This window comes from Ranitomeya imitator, chromosome 4 (assembly GCF_032444005.1).
Source record: "Ranitomeya imitator isolate aRanImi1 chromosome 4, aRanImi1.pri, whole genome shotgun sequence".
In the NCBI taxonomy this organism is placed as follows: Eukaryota; Metazoa; Chordata; class Amphibia; order Anura; family Dendrobatidae; genus Ranitomeya; species Ranitomeya imitator.
The window spans coordinates 319,556,382-319,567,852 of record NC_091285.1 but is presented as its reverse complement, the minus strand read 5'-3'; the positions used below and the strand labels follow the sequence as shown (position 1 = coordinate 319,567,852).

Here is an 11,471-nt window from a genome sequence, read left to right as displayed (position 1 = left end):
AGAGTAAGAGAAGCAATCAAAGCGCAGTAATTGATTTATACACATGGGAGAAGACCTGATATGAATAAAATGAGGGAATTTCCATACGTTTTCTGCTGTTTTTACGCTCTGCTTTCAGTAAATGCCAGTAATCAATGATAACTCTGCCTCACAAAATCCTATTGAATTTTTGTGAAAACTTGATGTACATTTAATGAGTACAAACTATTTAAACATCCATATATCAACCTGGGAGTGGAATTTCTTTAAAATGTTTTCTTATTTAAATTCATGAAATAAATATGTTTCTGATGAGTGATGAAAGGTGTTAAAGACTTATTTTAATAATGTAGAAAAATCCTTCAGGGCATTCAAAATATGAAAGTGAATATAATATTCTGGCAGCTGGAGGGGAATGTCATCAAAGCAGAATAGTAAGTAACTACCAAGGATTTCCATAATTTATTGAAGGTTGATGATATTGGCATCACTATGAAGAATAGTTCAGTGGGAGCATCAGTCACCCAGACATAGTGGACAGACACAGATAGAAGCGGGCAGAGGCCATCACACCTTAGATGCATACCATTAAAGGTCACAGATACTTGCTGAGGTCCGCAGGCACTCAAGATTAGTAAATGTAACATTTAAAGGCAGCTGGCAGAATTTCATAAATCACTTCTTTAATCTTTGTCTTTGCAGTAGGGAAGATGTCAAACCTGAAAGCATGTGGCAGTCAACAATTCCTTCCAAGTATACAGCAGATGCCGCAGGGGCCTCTTTATTCTGTTTCCAAAATAAAATAACCCTTTAAGTATATACTTACACCAATAAATAAAGCTATTAAGGTAACTTTTGTCATTTTAAAATAAGTGACTGCTCGGGGGGCAAAGAACACACCGAGAAAAAAAATGATAATAAAAAAAAAATCCTTTAACTGTGATTCATTTAAAAGGAAGGTCGATGCTACATAATCTACTTAAATGATTATGGCGCTTGTCATTGCAAAAATACATTGCAATGTCCATTTGTGCCTGGTAGGTGGTACTGTAGAGTATTTTATCGCACTCCTCTGAATAACAGTAGATTTTGATACAATTTGTAAAATATATGATTGTCCCTAACAGCAAACCTTATGGTCAGGAAGGGGATTGCAAGTTGAATTACCGTAATTGTTAATGTTAAAGTGGTATGCCAAGACTTTGCTTATTTTTTCATATAGGACTAAGAACATACAGGCACAATTGCTAACCACCTGCCTGTGCTACATGGCGATGATCTCTGCCTGCTCAGAGTGGTCATAAACTCATCTTGCCCTCTTTTCTGGTGATGTTACGTCAACAGAGCAGCTTCATCTCTTCCACTCTGCTCTGTTGACAGGGTGTCACTGCTGATGTCATTGCTTACCTATAGCTGGCTCCTTGCTACCTATCAATGGGAACCGGTGGTCAATCGGCATGACGTCGTCAGTGAATCTCTGTTAACAGAGCAGAGCAGAAGAGATAGAGCTGTTCTGTTAACACGAGGTCAAAGTAAGCATGAGAGTCACCGCCTGAGTCAGCAGAGATTGTCACCAGGCAGGTAATTATCAACTACATGCCAGTAAGTTCTTAGCCCCAAGCGAAAAAATAACCAAATTCCCGGATAACCCCTTTAAACATCAATGACATAAGATGAGTAGATACATAACCTGTGCATTTAAAGCAGGGTAACAGTAATGGTTTATTTCCTGGTGGTCATTCAGATCACGGTCTCTCCATGTAATCCATGGACCGCTCGAGCAAAGTGGTAACACTGTTATAGAACAGCTCCCTGTTCTGGTTTAAGGAGAGCACTCCAGAGTAGGTCTTTGGGAGGGGAGTACATATGGATAGGAATTATCTTTATGAGACAAACAAACCGCTAAATAAAACGTTTTGTATATGTGTAGAAATAGATTAATTTCACTAATATTTCTTTTTTATATAAAGCAGCACCAGTTCCGCATTGGTATCTCCACGACAGAGAGCGTCTTCCCTTTCCTTGTGTCGGTGACGTGTAGGAAGGCCTCTGATGGACTGGCCTTGGATCAGAAGCAAACCCAGCTCCCATACTCCAACATGGCTGACTCAGAGACACGTAAGGGGGCTGGTTTACACAGATGATCCTTATATTATGGACTATGGGGGTTACAGAAACATCTGAATATAATGACTGGGCTGTTTCTGCACCCTTAGCAGACTGAAATAAAATGCGACTGTGCATGCAGGGAATGGGACTTGACACTCATTTTTTTTATCTGTGAATTATACTGTTATATCTATACAATGTATTGATCTCTTTATCTGACTACATCAACTCTGATCTCATGCACTGGCTTTTCATTGTTTAATTGTACATTTAATTTTACAGATATGGTTCAATAATAGTCAGAATTGACAGAATTACAACACGAAACTAGCCACAAATCTCTCAGCAGCTGCATTCTTCTGTTTACAAGTCAATTAGCTAATGAAGTAGACAAAGTGGCTTTGTTTTATTTTGTACAATTCCAAGTAATTGCAGACTATACGGGCATGTTACATCTGATCACAAAATGTTAGCCATTTAGGTCTAATGACACAATTAGACACAATTTCCTACCACCTCGTAAAGTAAAAATATAGACTATTACACAGCGCTAATGTTTATCCCTGTGGACATTTCTGGTACACGTGTTATTACATATAATATACAGAGAGATAGCTGGCTGCATTCAGGTCATTTTCTAGTGGTGCTTCTACCTAACCTTGGCGACTTTTGTATTTCCTCCACTATAAGTTTGTAGTTCTCAAAGATAGCATGTGCTGAACTGAAATCACACTTTTTTTTAGCTAAAGCCAGAAGTCAGTCCAACAGGATAAGTATAAATGTAGTTAAATGTAGTTAGCTAAGCCCACTAATTTTGCCATCTAATGTGCATAGGGCTTCTTTTCTCTCTCCCCACAGATACTGCCGGGAAATAGAAGTATCTGACAATCTGAATGAAAATACTTGGTCCTTTGTCCCTTTAAGGTAGATAAGCTGCAGCCAGATAAATCTGGTAACCAGTGGCATATCACTAATAGATGCAAGCCATGCGACTTCTATGGGGACCATGAATGCTGCAAGGGCCCCACTCCATCACCTGGCAACACACTTTTTACAGTATCTGCATCCCAAAAAGTGATGGAACATGGAGCTCTCAGCTTCTTGCTCCATTTTTCACTCTTCGCCTGAGCTCTAACGTCTCAGCGCAGGAGGCACAATAACGTCACTACGTCACAATGCTATGCGGAGCTTCAGAACACAAGCTGGGGGAGTACAGCAAAGGTGAGTAGGTTTTTTCTACTATTATTATTATCAAAGAGTAAATTGTATTGTATGCTGTGAGGTGCAGATAAACTGTGGGGCCATCATAATACGTGTAGGGTTATGTGGAGCCATCATAAAGTGTTAGAAGCTTTGAGAACCATCAGCTGTGTGTTGGGGGAGTGTGGAGGTGATCAAACTGTGTGTGAGGCTCTAGAATTCATAATACTGTGTGTGGATGAGTTGATGTGGGGGTGATCATGTTGTGTGGAGTCATTAAACTGAGTGGAGGGTGCTCAAGTGCCATCATCTGTGTTCTGGGACGTCATACTAAGTGTCGGGTTATGTGGATCCATCATAAAGTGTGGGGGAGATTGTGGGGGTGAGCAAACTATACTTGGCATGTTGGAATCCATCATTTTGTGTGGGGGCTGATGAAGGGGCCATTATACTGTGTGGAGGGCTGTAGGGTACCATCATACTGTGTGGAGAGCTGTAGTGGGCATTTATACTGTGTGGAGAGCTGCATGGCGCTATCATATTGTGTTTTGAGACTGTGGTGGCCCTCATACTGTGTTATGGGACAATGGGGGCCCCCTATACTGTGCTGTTTCCCCAACAGGAGGCATTTTTCTTGGCATTATACCTTTTGGGATCCATGAAAGGTTTGTAGTGGGTGAGAAGGCTCTAAGGGTCTTCAATAGAGACAAAATTACTTAAGTGCTGCAATACTGTGACCTTCTGTGATTATGGCATGCCTACTCTGACAAATATTTTCTCAATTATTTTTTTTGGGGGAGGGGTTTCTGTCCAATCAGGACTTCTGCTATTGGGCCCCATGATTTCTATTTATGCCCCTGTTGGCAATGCTTTTCTCTGCTCTCCACATAGAGAACACATAAATGCTCGGCCTAGTGCTCATGTGTAGTGAGGAAGGATGAGAGGAATAGCTGTCAGCTGTGCAGGTGTTTGGACAACAACTATCTAAGATGTTTGGACATTTTAAAGTGAAGCTATCAATAGAAAATGGCCTATTGGTTGAATTAGGTTTTGTGATTGGTTTTGTGTGCAAAATGTAAACCACTGCAGTTTATTTTTATTGCAGCACTGGAGTGTTGTAACTAATCTAAGTTTCTTGTCCCTAGTATTACGCTCACTGGGTGCTGTGTTGATCTATAATCAGTGTCGCTCCGGTCGGTCTTCTGCAGTTTATGACCTGCCACATCGCTCCAGCGTTTTCTGTGCGAGCCAGAAGTCACTACTCCGTATAAGTCTATGAGAGCCAGAACAAGGGCAGAACGAGGCTTCCATAGACTTACATTAAGAGCTTGTGACTGACAACGGGAAGAGCTGAAGACAGGGACTGGTACTAGGGTTAGGGAAATTGTCGCAAAACTGCAGCGCTAAAATAAAAACTGCTGGAGTGGTGTTTTATTAAAAAAAAATATATGATGCTTTTTCTTACATCTTTTTTTTTTTACAATCAGTATTAAAACAAAATAGAAATCTTGCAACTTTCACACTGGCCACTGTGGCCTTTCTAGACTTTAACTTCTTTTTGTTTCAGGAAACAATATATTTACCACAGTGGTCAGACCCCGACCCTATTGTTAGTATTGAAGCTTCTAATGAACCTCTACAAAGGTCATTGTGAAGGGAGTGGGAGCAGGGTCAGCTGTGACATCACCTATGGTGGCCTGTGCAATGTGGGGTGAGGCGGCTGCCCATGGGTGAGGTACTCGTCTTTCATGCCCCGGTATAAGGGAGGCAAATTGGATTTTAAGTTTAAATACCAAATTCCCTAATGGGATGAATTAAAGAAATGATCTGTATTATATTTATTAGTTGTGTAGAAATCTCGTTTAATGTTGTCGTTTTTGTGTTGGTCTCAAATGCTTGTATGCTAAATTAATTATCAGTCTTTCAGGATTGGTTATTTCTTTCTTTATATTTCCGTGTTTATTTTCCTTTTGACTATGACTAAGGGCACTATCTTGTGCCAGAAACGCGTCAGGTTTCTTTGAAATGAGTTTTAGTATTGATTAAATAAACATCACAGATTTTACCAGGATGGGTGTGCCGGATAAAATCCTTTGTTTCTTCAATAACGTATGTCTCATTACACATTACAATACCCATGCCTTCAAGGGAGATTGTGGGCAGAATGTCCATCTCCTTAAACCTGTGTTATCAGCTGGGTATAGAGATGTTACCTGTCATTATAATCCTGCCTCTACTGATAAGAAAACTCCTATAAACTCTTCCTAAAAGGACACCAGGTATGATTGGAAAAAGCTCCAATAGCCAGTGTGTTAATTGCACTATTTTTGTTTTTTTAATAAAAATAGTAATATGAAAAAAAACCTTTGCAATTTTTGTTTAAATACATTTAACATAAAACATGATTTAAATAATAAGTCATTTTCTAACTATAACTTCCCGTAGGGCTTTCATTCATATTTCCCATTGCTTTTGAATCCGCTTAAAAAAGAAATCTCCTATGGAAATTGATCTGATGAGGGATGACCCCTGTGCGTACGTGCAGATTCCGGTGTGTGGCGGCATCATCCAGCTGGTGAAGCTTATAGTCTGCTCAGTCTGTACCTGCCGTACAGGAAGATATGGAGCTGTGGTATAAGTCTCCTGTCCAGCTCCTTGGTCACGTACACATTCGGCTGAGAAGGATTTCAGAATACACCTGATTCACTGGACCCTGGACATGATATCGTGATAATTGGGAAAGATTGTCGTGAACTAGTGGGAATATTTTGTCACCAATTGTGTACTTCTTTATTAGCTTCATTTTCTTTTCTTTTACTTCTTGTGATTTCACAACCTAAATGGAAATATGGAAAGATTAGTCACAGTTGTTTTATTTTACCCTTCTGTAACTTTTTAGGAAATTATTGAGTAGGATGTGCCAGGTACAGGTGTGTTTCTAAATATTTTATTATTATGGAAAGACATGACTAAAAGAGAGCTGCTTCCCATTCTCTATACCAGTGGTTCCTGACCAGGTGGAATCTGTCTGAAAAAGACCCGTGTGCCCATAGCCTAACAACAACTCATTGTAACTAGAGTTGAGATAACATATTTGTGACCATGTTGGCAGTTCATGGCCACTAGACCAAAGCAGTGTTGTGTTAAAAGGCATTATCAAGGACTATAAACTCTCTTTTATGATGGGCATAAGAACTAGCAGGTAGTTGCTAACTCCCTGCCCGTTGTGCCCGGCACTGATCTGCCAGCTCAGAGCAGTCACAGACTACTCCTGCCAGCGAGTCAATTGCTCCTGCTGTCATCACACCAGCAGAGCAGCGGCTTCTTCTCGACTCTGCTCTTTGGTGTGATTGCCTACGTCATGCTGAATGACTACCAACATACCGCTGCCTAACTGTTGGGAGTCAGCTGTCAATCAGCATGACGTTGTCATTCACAGCCTGTCAACAGAGCAGAGTGGAAGAAGAACAACTGCTCTGTTGACATGGAGATGCTGCATCACCGGCAGGAGCGGTCGGTGACCCCCTTGTGCTGGCAGAGATCAGTATTTAGCAACTACCTGCCTGTTAGTTCTTAGGCCCATAGTTATAAATCTAGCCAACTCTTAAATCTTTTGACATCAGTAGCGTCACATTTGATTAGTAGGCCAAGCAGAATGTAATTCTTTTTCTCTCTACTATATTTGTAACTTATTTTGTCACCTGCTATGATAAGGTTCAGAATAACTTCAATTACTCTTGACATACAACACTCTCCTATTCTGAACACGACATTAATTAAAGACAGTTGTGCAGATTGTTGGAACCCATAACCAGTACTGTGGCCTATTTATTCATTTAATTATCTGGCCATCAACATCATCATTATCATCATCTTGAGATAAAATTGAAATAATCCCTTGAGACTAAGTCCAGCATTATAGATAACGGCTGTTTAACATTATTATTTCTTAAATGCCAATTTATTGTACAGACGTCTGCTCTAGACACCCTGGAAAGAAAAGCAACTAGTTCGATTCCGCTACAACTGCACCTTATTAGCAGGGCTCATTTCATAAGGTTTAAAGGGGTTATCCAAGGGTTCAAAATCAAAACAAAACAAAAAAACAAAAACCTGGCAGCGGGGAACAACACATTGCAGCCAGTCTCCAGTGTGACACATCATTGCTTCTGGAAAGTAAACACGGGGGTCCACCTGGGTATCAGTGCTGGAGAGGCAGTTAGTTCTTTTAAGGGGTTGGCCACCTTTATGGTCAGTTTTTTTTTCTTAAATGCATGTACTTTGGACTAAAAATATTTTTGCTATTGAGTTTCATAAAATTGTTTTCCTTGTTTGACTTCTATAGTCTCTGTTTTGCTGTGTCTATAGCTGACTGCAGAGTGACTTTTCTGAGAATCTGTCAGTGAGCTGGTTTTGATGGTGAGTTTGTAGCTCTTTTATCTGTCTCTTACTGAGTTGTTCTCAGATGATTTATAACCAATGACTGCATCAAAGTAGGATGTGCAGGGAAACAAAGAGCCTGTACAAGCCAGTGCAACTTTTTTAGAGCACCACTCCATTTTTTTTTAATTATTTCAGTTCTGGAGTGGTGCTACTAATTTAAGTTCCCCAACCCTATTATAATATTTACCAGCTATCGTCTTCAGCTCTTCCTGGCACTGATCCGATCCTGCGTTGACATTAAGTGACCGCAGCTCCTGACTGACCAGAAGTCAGAAGTAATGGTCACAAGCCCCAAATGGAAGTCTATGAAAGCCTCGTCCAAACACTTGATCGGTCCGGCAGGTCACAACCTGCAGAAGACCGGCCGGAGCATCTCTGATAACATATGAAGATGACGGCTGGTGAGTATAATACTAGAAGCAGGGAACTTAGATTATTGGCACTAACCCAGCTCTGAAATAATAATAAAAAAAACCCTTTGGAGTGGTGCTTTAATGAAACCGAATTGCATAATTGATTGTTTAATCCTAAATACACGCATTTAAGTAAAAAATAAAAAGTCCTGGAGGTGGACAACCCCTTTAACTCTTCATTTTTACATTCATGTATCAAAACAGTCACTGACACTGTCACTGAGAATGCCAATGTTAAGAGTGACAGCCAGAGAAATGAGTGTTAACCAGAGAGTGCCCTCATTACAAGTGTGGTCAAAGTGTGCCCCAATATGCAATCCTGGCACAAAGCGGATGCATGCCACTAGGAAGTCTACGACCTCCTTTTCTCCAAAAATCTGGATTTCCCTTCAGCAATAGATTTCCAGTCTGACAAACTAACAGCTTTCAAGGGGCATGCCTGCTCTGCCACACGCCTAATAGGTGTCCTAATATTTGGAGAGCCTCTGTTACTATCTGGTATACATAGTAATCTGTTGCAAGTTGGGCCGGGGTCACACTAGCGTGTTTTACAGACGCATGAGAGGCGCAGAAAATACGCATTGCACACGGTACAATGATTCTCTATGGCCCAGCTCCTATCTGGCGTATTTTACGCATCCGTATTTTATGGTCTTGTACGGCCGTAGACAATCGCAGCATGCTGCGTTTGTCAGTGTATTGCACAAAAAATCCGCCAATGAAAATCAATGTGGGCGAGAAAAATATGTTGAACTCGAGCATGGGAAATTTTCAGAATATTTTCTCACGCTCGAGTTCATCTGAGTTTATACCAGCAGGGGGCGCTGCACCGCAAGTCTAGGTAGCAATGTTCCCCTTCTGCCCATTCATTCCCCAATTTTTACAGACAGAGGCGGCTGCATTAACAGGCTCCTGCTTGTAAAATTATTTAACCCCTTCAGATGGATTTACATCGTGGGACATGACTGAGCATCGGAGAGGTATGGGATATTGTTGCTTTTTTATTTTAACTTTGTTTGTTTAACTTTGTTTCAGGTGACAAGGGTCTTCAATTGGATTGAGAGTATAATAAACTATTACAACACCCTGTGTCTTTATTTCAATAAAATACTTTTTTCATAATGTGTGTGTTTTATTAACCATTTTTCTACTATTGGATTAATAATGGATAGGTGTCTTATTGACGCCTCTCCATTATTAACCTGGCTTAATGTCACCTTATAATAGCAAGGTGACATTAATCCTTTATTACCCCATATCCCACTGCTACAGGGGAGTGGGAAGAGAGTGGCTAAGTGCCAGAATAGGCGCATCTTCCAAATGTGCCTTTTCTGGGGTGGCTGGGGGCAGATGTTTTTTAGCCAGGGGGGCCAATATCCATGGTACCTCCCTAGGCTATTAATATCTGCCCTCAGTCACTGGCTTTCCCACTCTGGCGGAGAAAATTGCGCGGGAGCCCATGCCAATTTTTTCCGCGATTTATCCCTTTATTTTAAAAGCTAGAGCTCCCAAATTTTACACGCATACACTTGTAACATTACTAATGAGGAACATGTAAAAAAAAGAAGGGATATGAAATGGTTTACTGTATGTAAACCATGTCTCATATCCTGTCGGATTTGAGAAGGAGATAGCAAAAGCCGGCAATTGAATTACCGGCTATTAAGCTATCTAGCACTGTATTAAATATAAATATATATATATATATGTGTCTCACTGACACACACATGTATATATATATATATATATATATATATACATATATATATATAGACTGTATATATGTTTTCATGAATATTTGAGCCCATGGATCCATTGTATGTCCGTTTTGCAAGCCGGCGAGGAAATCTCGCTGTACGGATGCCATACGGATAACATATGGAGGATGACATGCGTAAAATACGCTGCCACACCCTGCCTATGGATGAGATACGGATCACTGTTTTGGGAAAATTTCTGTGTATTATGCATGTAAAATACGGACCGTATTTCCCTAAGCTGAGTGTGACCCCGGCCTTATGAGTTACCTGAGATGTGACAGTTCTGATTTTTGGACATACAGTAGTGTTCAAAATAATAGCAGTGTTGAACATGAGTTAACCACAAAATCTTTGTACTAGTTTTTATTTCCTGCATTGGGAACATTGTAATTCAAAACATGGGGAGAAATATCTATAATTTTTAACTTCTTTACAGAAAATAACAAAAAAAATGAAGATTGGGCTGTTTTAAAAAAAATAACAGTGTCTGCATTTGTCTTCACAAACTCACAATATGTACTGTTTTTTTGAGGATTTAGTATTCCTGTGAATCTCTAACCTAATATTTAGTTGTATATCCACAGTTTTACAGAACCACTTTACATCTATGATGCATAGAGTCAATCAACTTCCGGCCCCTGTCAATTGTTATTGTTGGTTTTGCCTCAGAAACGGCATGTCTAATGTCACCCCACAAGTGTTCTATTGGATTAAGGCACAGGGATTGGGTTGACCACTCCATAACCTCAATTTTGTTGAATTGGAACCAAGATTTTGCTTGTTTACTGGTGTGTTTAGGGTCGTTGTCTTGTTGAAACACTCATTTCAAGGGCATATCCTCTTCATCATAAGGCAACATGACATCTTCAATTATTTTAATATATTCAAACTGGACCAAGTCCCCTGGTATGCTGTAAATAGGTCCGGCACCTTTGTAAGGGAAACATGTCCATATCATGATGCTTGTACCACCATGCCTCACTGTCTTCAGAGTGTACTGTGGCTTGTGGCTTGAATACAGAGTTTGGGGGTCGTCTGACTAACTGTCTGTGGCCGTTGGACCTAAAAAGAACAATGTTACTTTCATCAGTCCACAAAATGTTTCTCCATTTCTCTTTAGTCCAGTTGATGTGTTCTTTGACACATTGTAGCCGCTTCAGTACATGTCTTTTTTTAACAGTGGGACTTTGCGGGGACTTCTTGCTCAGAGATTAGCGTCACACAGGCGTCTCCTAACTGTCTCAGTACTCACAGGTAACTTGAGACCAGCTTTGATCTTTGATCATTGGCTGAGCCTTTGCCATTCTGGCTATACTTCCATCGATTTGAATGGTAGTCTCCCGTTTTCTTCCACGTCTCTCTGGTTTGGCTTTTTATTTTAAAGCATTGTAGATCATTTTAGCTGAACACAGTTCACAATTCTTTATAAGTTTTACCCTCTCCAATCAACTTTTTAATCAAAGTACGATGTTCTGAACAATGTCTCAAATGACCCATATTTCTCAGGCTTTCAAGGAGAAATGCATGTACAACATGTCCTGGCTTCACCCTTAATAAGGGCCACCTG

At 40.2% G+C, this 11,471-nt stretch overlaps 1 protein-coding gene across 3 annotated transcripts in view; it reads right to left on the bottom strand.

Moving 5' to 3' along the window:
• Positions 1 to 2,467: 2,467 nt before the first annotated feature.
• CPED1 (cadherin like and PC-esterase domain containing 1) overlaps positions 2,468 to 11,471 on the bottom strand; it is a 486,680-nt gene continuing 477,676 nt past the window's right edge. For all 3 annotated transcript variants that reach the window (XM_069764871.1, XM_069764872.1, XM_069764873.1), the window contains one exon: positions 2,468 to 6,124. In XM_069764871.1, coding sequence (XP_069620972.1) covers positions 5,948 to 6,124 — 177 coding nt within the window. In that variant the 3' untranslated portion in view covers positions 2,468 to 5,947. The remainder of the gene's footprint in view (positions 6,125 to 11,471) is intronic.